This window comes from Pinus tabuliformis, chromosome 1_2, assembly GCF_031772625.1.
Source record: "Pinus tabuliformis cultivar Carrire ecotype Pingquan chromosome 1_2, CPIR1, whole genome shotgun sequence".
NCBI classification, from domain to species: Eukaryota; Viridiplantae; Streptophyta; class Pinopsida; order Pinales; family Pinaceae; genus Pinus; species Pinus tabuliformis.
In genome coordinates, this window is record NC_142298.1 from 186,945,440 (window position 1) to 186,964,602 (window position 19,163).

The window sequence follows — 19,163 nt, forward strand, 5'->3', positions numbered from 1 at the left end:
AATGGATACTGTCCAGCTAAAGCTTAAGGAACTCAAACAACAAATCAAAGAATGGAATCGGAAGGAATTTGGGAACATTCTGGAGGACAAGCAGAGGTTGGAAGGAGCAATGGAGAATATCCAGCAAAAAATAATATTGGACGGCAGAGATGAAGCCACTAGTAGAGAGGAAGGATGTATAATAAGCCAGTTAGAGGAACGCCGTAAACAAGAGGAGATTTTATGGCGACAAAAATCAAGGGTACGGTGGTTAAGAGAAGGTGAACGGAATACAAAATTTTTTCATCAAGCTATGATTCAACATAAGCAGCGGAATAGAATTTTTTCTATCAAGAATGCAGCGGGAGAAAGAGAGGTGGAGCAGGTTGGTATTGAAAAGACTCTAGTGGATTATTTTAGGGGGGTGCTCACAGAAAATCAAAGGGATAGAAGGGAGGCCATCAATAATATCTGTAGAGACATACCAAGGATAGTTACAGAAGACCAAAATAAGGCATTAATGCGGGCAGTCACTATGGAAGAGGTAGAAGAAGTAGTGATGAACATGCCTAAAAATAAGGCTCCGGGACCGGATGGATATACAATTGAATTCTTCCAGGCAAGTTGGAACTTTATAGGAAAAGACATACTGGAAGCGGTGGAGGAATCAAGAATCAGACAGCAAGTATGGCCAGGTATTAACTCAACTTTCTTCACCTTGATCCCTAAGAGTACAACATCTGAAGAACCACAGGGTTTCAGACCCATAGCCCTGTGCAATGTAATTTATAAGATTATATCTACAGTGATAGCGAAACGGTTGAAACCTCTCCTACCCACTTTGATTGCGCCTGAGCAGACTGGGTTTGTGGAGGGTAGGCAAATTTTGGATGGAATAGTGGTATCCCAGGAAGTGATACATTCTTTAAAACAGAGGAAGAAGAAAGGGATGCTTATGAAGCTGGATTTATCTAAGGCATATGATCGTTTGAATTGGGATTATCTAAGAGCGGTTCTTGCAGCTTTTGGGTTTGAAAACAGGTGGATAGCTTGGATCATTAACCTGGTCTCCACTCCGAACTTCTCAATATTGATTAATGGGATACCTTCAGATACGTTTAATGCCACCAGGGGTATCAGACAGGGGGACCCAATCTCGCCGTTCCTGTTCATTTTGGCTATGGAAGGATTAAGCAGGAAAATTAAGCAGGAGGTCAGGGCACGAAGGATCAAAGGCATTCGATTATGGGGGGAGAATCTAATCATAACACATCAACAGTTTGTTGATGACTTGATGTTGTTTGGTGAAGCGTCGCTAAGAGAGGTAAGGGGCTTCAAACATGTCTTAGAAGGTTTTATGAGCGCTTCAGGTATGGCGGTTAATAACGATAAATCTTGTACTTTTATTTTTAACTCACCTGAAGCTGTTAAGGCCCATTTAACTCGTGTGCTAGGCTTTCGACAGGGAGAATTACCCACAAGGTATTTAGGCATTCAGTTAGATATTAATTCAACGCGTATAAAGAATTGGCAAAGTCTAGTTGATAAGATCCGGAAAAGATTGCATAGTTGGTCGTTTAGAACGCTGAATTTAGCAAGTCGGGTTGTTCTTTTAAAATCAGTTTTACTATCCATTCCTATATACCCGTTGTCAATTATGCCTGCCCCTAAGGGAGTTTTCTGTAAATTAAGGGAAATCTTCGGTAAATTTCTCTGGGGGGGACCAAAGCAGCAAAGAAAATGGACCTTGGTTTCATGGCAACATGTAATCAGGAGGAAAGAGGAGGGAGGCCTTGGTATCAGGGATTTGGAACTAGTCAATAAGGTTTTAGGGGCGAAGTTATGGTGGCGATGGGTGCAGGGGGGTGTGGATATCTGGAAACGAATCTGGAATCAAAAATACAATATGCCACGCTCAGTGGCAGGACGCCTCCGGGTAGCAGAAACTCCAAGAGGGTCACACATCTGGGAACTAGCAAGAAATAACAAAGATTTGGTTCGGGACTTCGCTTTCTGGGAAATCCGTGAAGGCAATTTAGCGAGGTTCTGGACGGATGGATGGCAACAACGGGAGAAGCTGGAGAGAAATCCAATTTTACATGACATTCAAGTTGGAGCGCAACAGGAAGGAATGGAATATGTTAAGGATTATTGGAGACAGGCAGATTTGAACGAAGTGTGGCGAATCTGGAAAAGACCGCATGAATGGGATGAGAGAATAAATCCGGAGACTCAACTAGTGTATATCAGAGAATTAGATTCGAGGAAAATTAAGATAAGACCAGGCAGTGATATCCTACGATGGGGTAAAGCAACGCAAGGTATGTTCACAGTTAAAGAAGCTTATTACTGGTTAACGAAGGAGGACAGAGTGGATGACCCAGCGGCTTGGAAAAAGATCTGGGACGGTAAATGGTGGCCCAAAGTCACAATTTTCGCATGGTTGGTGTGTAGAGGTAGGATCTTGACGTGGGATAATATGCAGAAACGCGGAATGATTGGTCCATCTTGGTGTTATCTGTGTAACAAGGAATTTGAGACCCAGGAACACTTGTTGAATAGATGTCTGTATATTCAGAGTCTGTGGGAAGAACTTCGGGTTCTCTTTGGTCACCTGAATAGGGATCCTGACAGTCTTAGGAGTACCATTTTACAATGGGGAGCGGGGAATTTTCACAGTAAACTTGTTAGGAGAATATGGAGTCTGGCGCTTGGTTTTGTAATTTGGGAGGTGTGGAAAGAACGAAACCGCCGAATTTTCAAAGGCCGAAGCTGTCATGAAGCAAGAATATGGGATGAAGTTTGCCGGTCGATTAAAGAAACGGTCCTATCTGAATCTTGGGGTGAGGAGGATTGGAAACTAAATGTGGAAGAGCAACGAATAATAACCAAATTGAACATAGATTTTACGATGTTGTATCCCAACACTGATAGGCGTAATAGGTATCGTATGCAGAGCCCCAATTATTTTCGCTTCCCAGGAGATAATCAAATTAAATTGTCCTTCGATGGCGCATCAAAGGGCAATCCTGGGGAAGCAGGATGGGGTGGTATTTTCCGAGATAGTAGAGGGGTTTCACGATGGGCATATGCTGAATGGGGCGGGGAAATGTCAAATAATGAGGCGGAGCTCTGGGGGGTCTATCATGGACTTCGAATTGCTGTAAGGAATGGATACCGAAACCTCGATATAGAAGGCGACTCCCAACTTGTGATTGAAATGCTAAGGAAATTACAGAGGGGCAAAACATGGGACCACGTTGCCAAGAGCTGGAGGACAGCTGCAATTATACAGGATATCGAAGGCCAGATGAGGCTGGTAGATTATATTACACTCAATCATGTTTTGCGGCGAGGGAATAGGGCGGCCGATTATTTAGCCAATTGGGCATGTGGCGAATCGACTCGGGTGATGGATGGTAGCTGGGGTGTGTTACAGGAGGATCCACGGTGGGCTGAGTTGGCAACCATCTTACGACAGGATAATGATGAGGCGATCGGGCGTGACAGGACTGCTTAGCTACCTTCCCATAATGATTCGGAGGGGAAAAGAACGGATCATTTATGAAGACATCGGGGGGATCAAGAACGAAGCTGTCAAAATTCAAATATGGCAGAATGGATATATGCAGACATGGGAAGAAATGATCATCCCAAGGCCGAATGCAGGGCGGGTACTGAGGTGGGAGTGCGGTGGCGTCAGGAGGACAGGGAGCGTATCACATCAGGGTCTCAGTCCTGAGACGTGTAATAATGAGCAGGCTTGGAAGATAACTAACACTAACGAGGGAAGGTGGTCGACCGGAGTTATAATGCTGCATGGAAGCGTTCTATTCTTGCATGCCTGCAGAAGAAGCAAGATAGTCCTTATTTCTGAGTGTAGGAGATCGGGGATAGGGCTTTATTTCAGCCTGTACAAAAATCAAGAGCGGGTGGGAGGTTCGGCGCTTTTGTTGGAGCAGAGTCTGGTGGAATTGGGACCGCCTAAGATAAGAATTGTGAAATTGTTGTCTACGAGTATGGCCGCCGATCCAGCCAGAAGTGAGGGTAGGAGAACGCGTAGTCAGGGGGTAACTATGGAGGAGAAAGGGAAACAGGTGGCCGAGGAAACGTTACGGTCCATTTACCTGGACATCTCTGAAGAGTCGGAAGAGCAAGAAGGAGATATAAGGGAGTATTTTGTAGAGGAGACACAGCGGCCGACCTCGGGAGGAAAGGTCGGAAAATGGATGAGGCACTCTGCTTCAGTGGGTGCCAGGGAGGCTACGGAGGTTGATTCGGAGGATGATGATGATGAGGAGGATGACGGACGACGAGGTAGAGGTCGGGGCCGAAGGGGTCGAGGTAGTGCGCGGGGTAGAGGGAAGTCAGCAGGGTGTGGAGGGAACCGAGCTCGCAGAGATATGTATGAGGAAGGTTTACGCAGTGGGGTTCCAGGTAGGAAGCGAGGTAAAAAGGATATGCGGAGGAAATTGCAGGAAGCCGAGGACGCCTATACAAATGAAACCCATCGTAATATTCGGAGGATTATAGATCACTTGGAAGAAGAGGCACTGCAGGATCAATCTGACCCTGAGATGGAAGATTGGGAGAATTTTCTCCCTGATCCGGGACACACCAGAGGGAGGATGTCCCTTTATAAGCAGTCACTGCATGTATATTGGGGTATGAAACGTTTACTCGCCAAGGCAATGGAACAAGTAGCAGTTGAAATGGTGGAGCTTGCTCAAGGAATGCCTAACCTGAAAAGAGAACTGAAGAATATACAAATGACCCTTCTTATGCAGGACAGGAAGATGGACCAGCTGGTCCAGTTGTTTAAAGATAGTGGAATAGCGGTTAAGGCAGAACCTGAAGTCCAGACTGATGCCATGAAGCAGTAGCCTATGCAGCTGTCGATAGGAGGTTATTATATGACTTTTTTGTAATTTTGATATATTAGATGGATTTGTATACAGTTATGCACAGTATGATTATGTTTCCAGCTATGAATAGTATGTTTTTAGGCAGAATAGAGGGGTTTTTAGTCTGGTTTGATAAACTGAACATATACTTCTTTTGGATGGCGGTTATATACTTTCGAAGGCCACCCGGTTTCCCTGCTGGGCGGGTGGCGCCCTGTATATGTACATAGTTTTTCTTATAGTAATAGAATATTGCCTCAGCTTACAAAAAAAAAAAAACAAAAAATCGAATTTCCAATTTTCGTATTTTTTTCTGCAATACAAGGGAATTTGGTAACTAGGGTTTCAAGGGTAGCGGAGGTCACTCGCAGTCTCCAAGAGCTCCCACCTGGGACCATGGTTCAGTTAGAGTTTTGGATATGTCAGAGACATGTCGAAGCCGACCCTATTACACGTATTGCCTAATCGAATTCGCTTCTCTTATATCATTTTCGTTACAACAAAATCTTGGTTTGTTTGGTAAGGGAAAAATGAATGTACAGACACGTCCCACTGGAGAAAGAATTGGGACTTCCTGACAGGTAAATCCCCTTTGCCATCTGTTCAATTCCTGTCTTTTATTTACTATAGAGGTTGTAATATTGACTTCTGCTCTCCCTTCATAGGTCAGGGTTTTCAAAAAAACTTGAAGAGCACAGGACTTACTATCATTCAGTTTACATTTGGCTTATATTCAGCTCACAATCGGCTTTTCGTTGGGAACTCCTACAACTCATTTTTATGTTTCCTCCTAGGGTTTATTTAAGGCTGAGGATTTATAATATCAGTGCCTCTCGCCTAGTTCTATTGTACATTGTCTCAGGGTTCTTACTGTTAAGAAAGAATATAATATATAGGGTGCCTTCGGCTACCTTCTTACCATTAATTTAACTGTAAACATAAACTTACTCTTATTGACAGAGTCGTGGCTCTTCCGTTGTGTCTGTACATGCAAATTTTGTGTTTGATTATATTATTAAGATTTCATATTGCTCTACGCTTCCTCTACGGTTCCATATGAATATCCCTGAGAAAAGTGCATTATCAAGACAATTGTGGACCAATGTCGAATGGATAGATGCTTTTTTTCGTGTAATGCTGATAATTTATGTTTTTACATTGCTCTTCCTAAATTCTCAGAACTTGAATTTTCAATGTATTCAGTTGTACACATATTTAGAGTTAGTAAGTTTTTTTTTGTTAATTCTTATAAATTAACACAATCATATTGGTAAATGTAAGTTGATATGCTATGTATAGGTATATATGAAACACGTGTACAACTATATTTATAAATTACGCCAATAAACTTATATCAACCACATTAATAATTATTATTAAATATATCTTTTTAATTAAAAACTAATTATATATAATTCTTAATAACTATATATAATAACAACCCTACTATAGTTACTTGTGATGATGATGATGATGGTTAACGTCAGCTCAGACCAAATAATCGTCTATCAGACCTAAAGAAACAAATTATCTATTTTGATTTAAGATTTTATTCCTATGCTCAAAAAGCTTGGAGAGAAGCCTTCCGAGCTCACTATAATTTTGACATTGTAAAAGGCTAGGAAGGTCAGTATTGTAACAAAGATTGTGAAACTGAGATCTAATGTGGTTATACGCGGGGCACTCTAAGAGGAAGTGGTTTTCATCCTCGATGTTCCTATTCTAACATATATGGCAGATCCTTTCCGTCCATGGCGTTTTAGGAACTGCCCAACGCCCTGTTTCACTATGGAGCTCATGAGAATTCGTTCTAATCTTTGCTATATTAATTTTCTTCTTTGAGCTCGTTAAAATAGAGAGATACTTTTGATCTTCTAGGGTGGGGTTGATGACCTTCTTATAATAAATTAATTTTCTTTTAGCCGCTAAGTCTTTCTCACACCACATTTTTTCTTTGAACTTAGAAGTAACAATATCTTTAATGTTATTTATGTTTTACAATGCATCATTTTCCTTGATCTCCCAATAGTTTAACCAGGCCCTTGTGTCTTTATGCCACCCTCGATTGAGCCTTAGGTGGTTTTGGCTAGAATTTAAAGCTAGCTTAGGAAGTCTATGATCGTCTATGTTACTGATTTTGTGCTTGTACAACAGAAACCTAAGCATAGCTAGGCTCTCAATAGGGGAAAGACCCGCTTCTATAAGGAGAATAGGATAGGGTGTATTACTTTTAATTTTCACGTTATAAGTTATAAAACGCTTCTGGATTTGCTCAATCTTTCTCCATGATTCTCTAGAGATGGTGCAACTCCAAACCTCACAGCCATATAAGATAACAGGAGTGACTAAAGTTTCAAAGAGGAACTTCTTTTTATCCCACATTACAAGGTTTGCTGTTTTACAATTATTTTCAAGACCAAAGTAAGCTTTAGTTGGAAATAATTAATTCCTAATTGTCTATGGTTGTACTTTTCTATTTGAGGAGTTTGTTCCTATGTAATAGGAATTTAGTTTCTCCTAGTTTAGTGTGTGGTTGAGAGATTCTCTCAACCACACTACTGTACGTCTAAGATAGCATTCCTATCTTGAGACTATTGATTGTATAAATATGTGTGTAAACAATTAATAGAATATATTTTGAGTGACTGCAATTTTATCTTGGTATCAGAGCCTGTTAGGGCCTGGCCCCTCCTGGGCTTGGCCCTCCTGGGCTGGGCTGAGGAAATAAGAGTATTTTTTTTTAAGTTTGTCCATTCAATCGGGCAGAGCTTGGCTGAGCGTAGGCAAGTGTTTTCACTATGTGTTTTGTGGAAGATTGGAATTGTTGCAGTTGACTCCAGTTGTTAACAAAGCTTCCCAGACGATCACGGTGCAGGCGGGGGTGGTTATCCGAGATCTACTGGACGAGGCCGCTAAGGTGGGCTTGACATTCCCCACCTCTACCTCGTGGGAGGGAGTGACGGCAGCCGGGTCTGTGAGCACCGGTGCCCATGGCAGCAGCCTTGTAGGCAAGGGCTCCGTCATCAATGAATACGTGGTGGCCATGCGGTTGGTCGTCCCTGCGCCTGCGTCGGAGGGTTATGCGAAGGTCATTGAATTGACGGAGAAGGATGAAGATCTGAGGGCCGCCAGATTTGCTCTCGGAACTCTGGGGGTCATCTCCACGATTACCTTCTCTCTGGAGCCTATGTTCAAGCGCTCCGTTTCGTTGACGTTGGAGGATGACGCTGGATTAGAGGATCGTCTCGAGAGCTTCCTGAGAAAATATGAGTTTGCAAATATTTACTGGTATATTGGCCATGGAAAGGCTCTCATGGGACAAATCGATAGAGTTTCAGTAGAGACGCCTGGAGATGGGCTGCTGAAGGGCTCCTATGGGCCCACTACGGTGGCTAGTCTTGAGGCCGGCACTACAACCTTCGAGGCCATCCAAGCAAGCGAGGACGCAAATAAGCTGTGTAACTCGACGGGGGGGAATATGAACAATCGAGTCCTCAGTGGCGGCGGGTTTCTGAACGATGGAAATAGTTTCACGGGGTATCCCGTGGTGGGGTTCAACCATCGAATGGTTACCTCCGGCGGATGTGAAAAGTACCATGAGAAGTACGACAATGACGCAAGTTGCACGCCCACTCAGATCCTAGATAAGAACGAGCCCATCTGCTCCTGGGATCGCCGAGCACGCGGAAGATTGACGTTCGATCTGGAAATCAGAGTTCCCCTCTCTCAAGCTCCAGAGGCCATCAAGGACCTGAAGAATATAAGAGCTTTGAATCCCCAGGCTTTGTGTGGGCTCGAGGGGTCGGGAATCGTTATGCGGTCACTTAAGAAATCGGAGACAGCTTATTTGAGCCCCGCGGAGGATGCTGTGACATTTGAGATAATTTACTATCGCTCTCGGCAGGCCTACGTTCCCACATGGGATATGGACGTTTATCAAGAGATTGAGCAATTGCTGATAGAAAAGCATGGAGGAGCCCTGCACTGGGGAAAGTCCGGGGGTTACTTGTTCCAGGGATTGGCGGCCAATACTTTGAATTTGCAGCAATTTTTGGCAGTGAAAAATAGGCTTGATCCCGATGGCCTCTTCTCTAACGAATGGACTGAGCGTGGATTCACTGCCAGATCGCAGGCCAGGACTGTTCAGGACTGTGTGTGGTGAGCGTGGATTCTATCGAGGAGAGACATGATCATACAAAGAATACTCATTGCAGTATGGTGAGTGGATCTGCTGAATTCCGCCTCGGTTGGCAGTTGCGTGCTGGTGAGCTGCAGAGGTGCCGTGCCTTGTTCGTGGTGAAAACTGCGTGGAGGTTGTTCGTGGTGAAAGCGGTGGTGCAGTGGTGGCTGTAGTGTGGCCTTTCGTGGCTCGAGCGAAGGAGCCCAAGGTCAAGGAGCTTGACCCTGCGACTGGTGAGGAGTCACTTGTCGCGATTATCACATTACAATTCAATGCATCAGGGTTTCCTTTACGCATGATTCCAGCTAGAATCGGCCTTCTCGGGGCTTTAGAGGCCTCGACTTGCAAAACTCGACGTTGGGGGGTCGAATCCGGCAGGCGTTGGGCGATCTTGCAAACCTTCGTAGTCTAAGGTTATCGCGAAATAATCTTTCGAGCGAAATACCCAGCAAGCTGGGAAAGCTGGTTAAGATCGTGTTTGGTCGGCTTCCGGAATCCATCTTACCAGTGAAAAATGCTTGGGATTATTCCGCATTTGTACGCACACATTGATTTTTGAATCTAGTTCCCTTGGTGGCTATGCATACAGCGATGACCGTTATGGTGGTAGCAATGGCTACAGAAATAACTCCAACAATTACGAATCTAGTTATGGGAGCTCACGGAGCAATGGTTACAGATCTGCTTCTGGTGATTATGATGGCCAACAGAAGCAGGATGAGGAAAAGGTGGGGAATGGTAAGCCTGTTGCAGTTCGAGATATGAAGCCTGGAATGATACTCGATATGATCCCACATTGGCAAAGGCTGCTGGAACGGTTTCTGGCCAGCCGTCCAACAGGTGCTGCAAAGAACAACAGAGAGAATTTCAGCAGGGCAGGATGGCGGTGAGCGAAAGTCTGGAACAGGTGAAGGATCTCATCGAAGATCTAATGGGGTAATGGTAATCTTCACAATATTGGTTCAACAGATCAATATAGAAACAAGAATTTAGGGCTGGATGGCCCTTCAACATCAAAAGAAGTCCCAGACAGTGACCGTGGGCGAGCTGGGAGTTCATCCAGGAGGGCAGTTGCTTCAAGCAGGCCGACTACAGCTGCTGAGGTGGCGTAGTGTGTGAGTTCCGTAATTGTTCGGATCTGTTGCTCATGGATCGTATGTTGGTGCTGGACGTGGATCCCATCGTAGTGATTGAAGCAGCAGCCTAAGTTGCAATCGCAATCCCTGTGCGAGTTTCCCCTTCATCTCCTATGCCTACCAATCCAGAGGGGGATGCGGCGTGTCAGTGAATCCGGTGGGGATTCACCGACTTGGGACGCAGAGTAGTGATGAACCCGCTTGCCTTCGTGGGTACGTGAGAGAGATGATTTCTGCGTCAGGAGTACTAGCTGTGTGAGATTTGTGGGCAGTGTTCTGTTGAGTAAGTTTGGAGCAGCCTGTGGTAAGCTGCGTGTTTGTGAAGAAGCGTGGAGCGATCTGTTGTCAGTAATCTTACATGGATCAGATCGAACGCAATGTGTTGTGATCTTGGATCTTCACACAACAACAGTGTGGACAAGGTTTTGGGTGAGCTGTTCAGAAGCGGGGGATTCGGTCGGGTTTACAAGGCCGTTTTTCCCAGCGATGGCTCTATTGTGGCCGTAAAATGTCTTTCCGAGAACGGCAAGCGCAACATCCTGGAGAAGACCTTTGAGGCCGAGCTCGCGGCTATTGGGCAGCTGCGGCACAAGAATCTGGTGTCGCTCAAGGGCTGGTGCTTTGAAGAACAAGAACTTCTTTCGGTTAACATGGAAGTTTTTTTTTTTTTATTTCTTGGAAATTTGTATACATATTGAGATTCGCGACCTCAATATGAAGTTATTTTGTTAGAATTCGCGACTCTAACAAATGACAGGTTAAGCATTGAGTTCCAAGAAGTTATTTGACAAGAATGCCCAAGATGTGAACATGAACAGATGAGGCAAAGCAGCGGTGACATCAGTTATGGTGGACAACAAAGTAGATTTGTTTGAGTTAGTGTGGAATAGACTCCCTAGCATGTTGTAATAATCATTGTATGTACCCAGAAACTCCAAATGTTGAAGTATGGAATGTAAGCCTTGTAAAGGCATTTGAAAGTTCGTGGTGATCTTAAAACCACTTTGTAATGGTTTATGGTCAGCCTGAAACCATCTTTTGTCACTGAAAGCGAGGGTTGGTGGTGAGCCTGAAACCATCTTTTGTCACTAAATGTGAGGGTTGGTGGTGAGTCAGAAACCATCTATATAGTCTTTGTGACTGAAGTGCCTTTGTGGCCAGCTTGCCTTTGTGGTTGAATGGTTGGTGGTGAGCCAGAAACCATCTATATAGTCTTTGTGACTGCAGTGCCTTTGTGGCTGAATCGCCTATGTGGCTTCAGGTGCCTTTGAGGCTGGCATCGTGGATGTCAATATGTTGTTTGACAAGCTCGCCTTTGTGGCTATGTTGAGCTTTGGCTGAGTTGAGTCAGCGTGCCTTTGTGGCAGTGTGTACACGGGAGCTTTGTGCTCGTAGGAGTAGGTGGACTGCAGAACACCTGGCTCGGACTCAGATGATTTTTTCTGAGTAGAAGGGGATTGGCGTTTTTCGCGCTAACAGCAATGCCAGGAAGGCCAACTGGCGCGTGTGTTAGGCCAATAATCGTGCCAATGGGTGCGGGTTTTATGTTCAGGATCGCGCCAATTCACCTTCAAAGGGATCCGCGGGATCAGAGAAGTTGTGGATCTGTCCGAGGGCGGCAGATTGTGTTTTTGGAGATTTTGTACATGCAATTCCCCTGATGGTGGTGGATTTGACTATTATGACAAGTAGTCATTAAGGTGGGGAGTTGGAAATAATTAATTCCTACTTGTCTATGGTTGTACTTTTCTATTTGAGGAGTTTGTTCCTATGTAATAGGAATTTAGTTTCTCCTAGTTTAGTGTGTGGTTGAGAGATTCTCTCAACCACACTACTGTACGTCTAAGATAGCATTCCTATCTTGAGACTATTGATTGTATAAATATGTGTGTAAACAATTAATAGAATATATTTTGAGTGACTGCAATTTTATCTGCTTTCCACCCCCCATTAATCCTTTTCTCAATGCTATGGTTCCAGTTGAGCTTGTGATGAATATCAATTTCCAGGTACTTGTAAGAATACACTTCCTCCAAGTTATTATTGTCATACATAAAATTAGCGTAAGTGTCCTTCTTGGATTTGATAATCATAACTTTTGTTTTGTCAGTGTAATATATTTTAGTTTCATATATGGTTTATATTTTCTTTATATATATATAACCAGAATATAATTAATATATAACATAATAATATATAAAACAATTCTAAGTATCTGACAATTTGAATACGATTATTCATTAGGTTTGAGATTATTCATTAATTTTTTCTCAATAAAATTATTTAAAAAAAAAACTATGGTTCTTCCCCACGTCCCCCTATCACCATCTACTTGTACCATTTACTCATGCAGCTCGTGATAAAGGAATTTTAATTCTTGCAGCTACTATTACCATTTTCAACCAAAAGGTTTCCTCCAATGCATCTTGAAGGAAACCTTGAAAAAACACTAGGTAGATAAAAGGAAGGCTACAAAAGATTTTTCACCTTTCTTAGCAGATAGAAGTAGAGAAAAGCCCTTTCAAATCTTTCCAGCAAATCCTTCAACAATTCCAACAACCCAAGTGCTAAGAAAGAAATGCATGTATCCACGGAGCCTTTGATTATAATAGATGGAACGGTAATGAATAATAAGTACAATAAATATTTAATAATGCTCAAGATGGAGTAGGGATTCCTCAAGGTTACAAGCGAAGATGGAGTGGGAGAGTTATTCTATTATTCTCCATGTTACAATCAGAGATGGAGTGGCAGAGTTATTATTAAGAGCATGAATGGTGAAATTCATGGACACCTGTTTTTTGGAGTTATTATTTCCATTGGGGATTACTGGAACGATTGCTGGAATGGTGACATTGATGGACACTTGTTTTTTGGAGTTATTATTAACAGCGGGAAAGAGTGAAATTGATGTACAATTTAATGAAACCACATACAATTGTTATTTCAAATTGGATAGGTCACCAATGGTTTGAAAGAGATGAGTGAAATTGATGTACAATTTAATGAAACCACATACAATTGTTATTTCAAATTGGATAGGTCGCCAATGGTTTGAAAGAGATGATCATCTTATTCGGAGATAATTAAATCTAAAAATATCATATACTATACTTTCATATCTAAATTTTAAAATGGTAGAAAAATCTTTCATCACTATCACTGTCCCTTTTATCACTCAAAATTTTTAATTAATTAATAATATACACACTATCTCTCTTATCACTCAAATTTTTTAAATAATTAAAAATATACACACTATTAACTTTAACCTTTATTTTCATTTAATCTTACCCTAAATTAAAAGACAAAAACAAAAAACAAAAAAGATAAAGCAAAATAAAATAAAATTATCAAGAGTGTGGGATTCTCAAAATTGATAATGTATATTCATGGTAGAAAAAGTAACAAAAATATCATACCATTGGAAAAACAAAACTAAAATCACCCACACCAAAAAGAAGAAAAGAAAGCCCACCCACTTTTCAATTTCAGACAATTCGTCATGGTTCTCAGGTTCTCAATTCCAAACAATTTTTTAAGTTTCTGAGGTTCTCATTCCTAGAAAATTCGTTAAGGTTTGAAAGCAAATCAACTCAGAAAATAAAAACAATTATCATGCAAGTGAATGAAGTGTATTGGATTAAAACTCATCCAAGTCTGTCACTGAGTTATATAGTGTAAGTCATCGGTGCATATCAGGCCGCCTGGAATTTTTTCGCGAAGTTTGTAGGTTAAATACCCGCCGCCCATCGTATCGTGAAGGAAGGGGAGGGTATACCTGCGACTGTGTAGGGGATATATAAAAAAGGGTTTAGTTAAGATTGATTAATCATTGTGAGAGGAGGTCGAACGAGGAGTTGCATCCATCAGGAAGAAACACAACTACAAATAGTCATAACGTTTTATCTAATCCCATGCTTTAGTATATGGAATTCACAACATTTCAAACTACAAAGGTCCGTTAGATTTAAAGCATTATAATTAAATTATAAAATAATCAAAGTCGTTGTTTCATTTTTCAGAGTAAACACTCCAACCCTGTGTATATAAAACAAAATCTTCAGAAGCTTTTACACATCAATTTTAAAGTTTATGGTGTTTTTTGCACATCAATTTAAGAGTGGCAACAAACAAAAGTATCGAAAGTTATAACATAGAAATAAAATATTAAATATTTTTAATTAATTTTTTACATTCTTAATTTTTAATAAACTATATTGGTTTTAGTAGATATTAACTATCATCATTATATTTAAGTTCACATAAACTAGGACTTAAAGTTCAATTTTCTTTTTAAAAATAGTCAATTTAAAACTATATTTTGATTCTCAAAGTATAAAATCAATTTAAAGTTAAAAAAGACTATTTCATAAAAAACAATTTTTTGAAAATAAATATTAAAATGATTTTAATTCAAGTTTATTTAAACCTTATTTTAATCAACAAAAAATTGCTAGCATTAATGGAAAAAGTTAAGCTTTCCTATGTTTAGGTGTTTGTTGCTTTAGAATAAGATTGACATCCTATTTGATAGGGAGCAATTTAAACCACCAGTTAGTATGAAAGCCTATATATTAGAGGCTCATCTGACTCATTGTAATAGTGTCTTGTATGAGTGTTTGTACACTCTCCAGGTACCTCACCTGGAGAGCCATTTAGGTAATATATATTCATATTTTATCATGGTATCAAAGCTTCAGGGTTGTCGATCCTGTAAGTTGAGTGAAGAGCTCGACTGAGGCGAAATCGTCGCTTGGATTGGAGGACTAATCATTTGATCGGTCGTTGCAGATATTTGGTGTCCAGTGGCGAAGACCTTTGCAAGTCCGTGTTGCTAACAAACATCGACCCTGTCAAGAACAAACCTGCATGTTTGAGGAAGAGTTGCTGCTAACGGTGAGTTTACCATCTAAGAGGAGGCTGCAAGGAGGAGGCCGAGGAGGTTGGACTTGCCCAAAGGCTGCGAGGAGAATCGTAGCTGGAAGATTGGAACGCCGTCGTTGTTGGATGCCAAGGTGAGGAGGTCGAGATTGTGGAAGAAACCGACTGTGTGTGGCTGCATGGATGATTTTAGGAGAATGAATGTAGCTTATCACTGGCTTTCCAACCTTGTGAGAGTCCCCGCAGATCTTCAGAGGAGGAGACCTCGGTCCCTGCAACTCCTTCCCACATTTTCCTGAGATCGTTCGGTGAGAATTCATGATTATAATATTCAGAACCTACTGAGCAAAAGTTAATACTATGAAAGTTATATTCATCGATTCACAGGGAGAAGAAAATATGAGCAATCCAGGTAATGTCAATGCAGCGTCATCTCAGGGAAGACTTCACTGAGGTCTTCGCTTTCACCATCCACATTAAACACGTAAGTCCGGTCCATATCGGGCAGAATGCTTATGCTTAGCCATTCATGTACACAAAGAAATAAACTCCTCTGATTAAGCAATAGACTTGTTGCGGTCTTCTTTCCATTACCATATCACTTCTATGGGTTGCTATAAAACCCCCAACAGGTAGTTCAGGAATCGGTGGGGGCTTTCAATTTCCATAAGGGCTTCATAATTGCACATGGAAGAAAAGTGAGTAGGGTCAGAAGATCCACTAGCCTTGGGTGCAATGTTTGCCTAATAGTTCGAGTCTTCTCTGGCATTTGGCGGCTCCACACCTGAAGAGGTACTGGCCATTGTTACAAATTATGTAAAGATTGTTGGCTTTCGAAAGACTTTCAGTCTAACTAAGTTGGTGAGCATTAACTATATAAATTTCTTTTTTTTAGAATATAATTTTGAATTCAATTCCTTTTGTGGTATTGGGGAACAATTGGATATTTTGTCAATGAGGGTTAAGGATGTGGTAATTGTGGACCTTACTTTATCCAATTTCATATTTTCTTTGAATCACTAGACTAAGCATTTGGACAACAACGATCAGGTATTGCTGCCAACAGATTTTTCCTGGAAATTTTATTGTTTGAGTAACCTAGAAGGTGCAGGTTGTGGAGATCTCAAAACCAATTGGGTAAATTTCTCTTCTAAGTTATTATGAAAATGCGAAATTTCATGCTGATTTGAACCCATCTTCAAAAATATGTGCAACATAATTAGATATTGATAGTGTTTCCAGCTTGTGAGAGGTCGTTTTGTTGCTTGTCGCTAGAGCCGAGGGCACTAAGACCTCCGTGGCACAGAAGCCATAGTCTACAAGGTTCTATAGTTAAAGAGTTGCTAAAGGGAGAAGTTTCCACCTGCATGGTAACGGGGTTGTTGGAGCTCATTAGAGGATCGTGTGGAGTCGAAAAGAAATCTTGAAGCGAGATAAGCTGGACTTTAACAACTTGTATATATTTTTATATATTTTTTATTCTAATGATGATGATTTTCTCATGTGGGCATTTGGAAGCATTAGCATGGGTAGTATGTTCGACTCAGAAAAAATTTCAAAAAAATAGTGTGGTTCTGTTGATGACCACAAGAATTAAGAGGCACAGTCTGTTGTGCAAGATCCTGAGATTGAAGACTCACGCATTGATATTTAGGAAGGGTGTGAAGAGGAATAAAGTGTTGAAGATCAATTGGACAAGCCACATGAAATTGATTGCAAAGACATGGCAGAAGAAGACAAAGCTGGAGAGCATTTAAATTTAAATTGTGATGATCTCATTAATATTTCTATGCGTGCAGACATTACATCAATGAATGATGAAGACATCATAACTGACTTTCATATGGTTGACACCTGAAATAGTGAGATGGAAAATTCTCCTATCCAGCCTATCATAATCTTGAGAAGGGAAAGAATAAGAATTCATGCTTTCCATCACTAGCGAAAAAATGAGGTGAAGATACAACACTACCTCATAGCAAAGAAAGTGAAGATGAAGCCTCATCCACGAATGAACAAGTATGGGCTTTGATACAAGAAGACAAAAATGAAAGCTCTGTCTTTTACCATTGTAAGCCTAACTGAGACTGAGACGAGCAAGTCTCGTATGTCATTTGAGTTTTTTTAGTGAACTCTTTCTCCATTAAGGGGGAGTGTTAGCATTAATGGAGAAATTTAAGCTTTCCTATGTTTAGGTGTTTGTTGCTTTAAAATAGGATTGAGATCCTATTTGATAGGGAGTGGTTCAAACCACCAGTTAGTATGAAAGCTATATATTAGAGGCTCATCTGACTCATTGTAATAGTGTATTGTATGAGTGTTTGTACACTCTCCAGGTATGAGAGCCATTTAGGTAATATATATTCATATTTTATCAAAAATTACACACACACACACACATAAGTAGAATAAAAGAAAATAAAGTGATATATATTAAGTGGAAGAAAGAAAAGTAAAGAAAAAAATGAATTAGGTAATATATATTCATATTTTATCAAAAATTACACACACACACACACATAAGTAGAATAAAAGAAAATAAAGTGATATATATTAAGTGGAAGAAAGAGAAGTAAAGAAAAAAATGAATTATTAAATCAAAGAATATACTCTTTCTTTAAATCCATTGATTTTATTCTATATGATTTAATTAAATGGTGAATTTAATAATGAGGGATTATGGACTATTTGTATATAGTATAAAGTGATTATATTTATTGGAAAATAATAGAATAGAATATTTAATTAAATGGTGGATTTAATAATTAGGGATAAGCTTTTCAAATTTCTTCAAATGTTAAATTTTTCCTTACTAAACATTATATATAAAGTAAATTATGAAAAAATAGTGAAATTTAAGTATGTGTAAATATATGCAATTTTATGAAATATTTTGATATGGATAAAGAAAGAATGCTTTCAAGATAGGTACAAAAATATTCAATAATATAGCTTGTAATAGTTGGTACAATGAAAAATATAAGTCAAGAGAAAAGAAATTATTAAATGTCAATTGAAATGACGAGATTCATAAATGAGTGAATGCCAAAAAACTTATGCATACTGGAAATAATCTTTCTTAAAAAAAATACAAATTAATTGACATTGTAAATTTTCATCCTAAAAGAATGTGAATATAGTTACATTCACAAAGTTTATTGCTAGGGAAAAAATTAAAGATTAAATGATAACATATGTTTTCTAACTTAATAAGAAAGAGATTAAGGAAAATTTCTCCTTTCTAACTAAATGTATAATAGGTTATTTTACAAAGGAAATTTAAAGAAGTGTTAAACATGTAGTTAAGAGAAAACACCCTTTATCTTCCTAAGTTAGTTTTTAACTTACCAACACCTATTATTTAGAATTGGACACACGTTACCAATGCTTTGAAATGGATGATCATCTTATTCAGAAATACATCTTTCCACTACTATGTCAAGTGTATGTGTAAGGTGTGTGTTACATTTTGTAGTCTTCCCATTATGGTTAATCCTCATAGGTGTCAATTAACAAATGGTATGGTAAATTTTTAATGGAGCTTGGAAAAAAATAATTTAAACAAGGTTTAATCATGCCATTTCGATATGCAGGGAAGTTAGTGGTGTGAATTCAATCCATTGATATTGTGGCAACTACTAGAATATACTGGAATCTTTAAATTCAAACCATCCAATCAATTGTTTTGATTAGTAAAATCATTAATGTGGTTGATATACGTGGATAGGCTTATTTCAACCACATTAATAATTATTATGGGTATTTTTTTAAACACCTACTATTTACTATTATTAATAACTATATAAATATTAACAATCAGATTATTTATATATATATATATTATTATATTAATATTATGATAATAATATAAACTCCTAATAATAATAGTAATATTAATTAATAATAAAAATAGCTCATAAAAATATTAGATTATCATTATATTATTAAAAAATATAATAATATAATTATTATTATATTATTATAATAATTATATAAAATTATAAAAATAATAATAACCATTATATTATATTATTATTATAATAATAATATAATTAATATTATTAAAATAATCGAACACAC

At 39.6% G+C, this 19,163-nt stretch overlaps 2 protein-coding genes across 2 annotated transcripts; both read left to right on the plus strand.

Annotated features, from left to right (window-relative positions):
* The first annotated feature begins 1 nt into the window (after position 1).
* On the plus strand, positions 2-3,499 carry LOC149205119 (uncharacterized). Its single transcript, XM_089397314.1, has one exon. It carries the CDS (start codon positions 2-4, stop codon positions 3,497-3,499), a length of 3,498 nt encoding a protein of 1,165 aa, XP_089253440.1.
* Positions 3,500-5,417: 1,918 nt separating this feature from the next.
* On the plus strand, positions 5,418-10,175 carry LOC149205120 (L-gulonolactone oxidase 2-like). The gene is made up of 6 exons (XM_089397315.1): positions 5,418-5,464; positions 5,549-5,678; positions 5,844-6,014; positions 7,714-9,041; positions 9,653-9,903; positions 10,033-10,175. Exons 1-6 carry the CDS (start codon positions 5,418-5,420, stop codon positions 10,173-10,175), a joined length of 2,070 nt encoding a protein of 689 aa, XP_089253441.1.
* Positions 10,176-19,163: the final 8,988 nt, after the last annotated feature.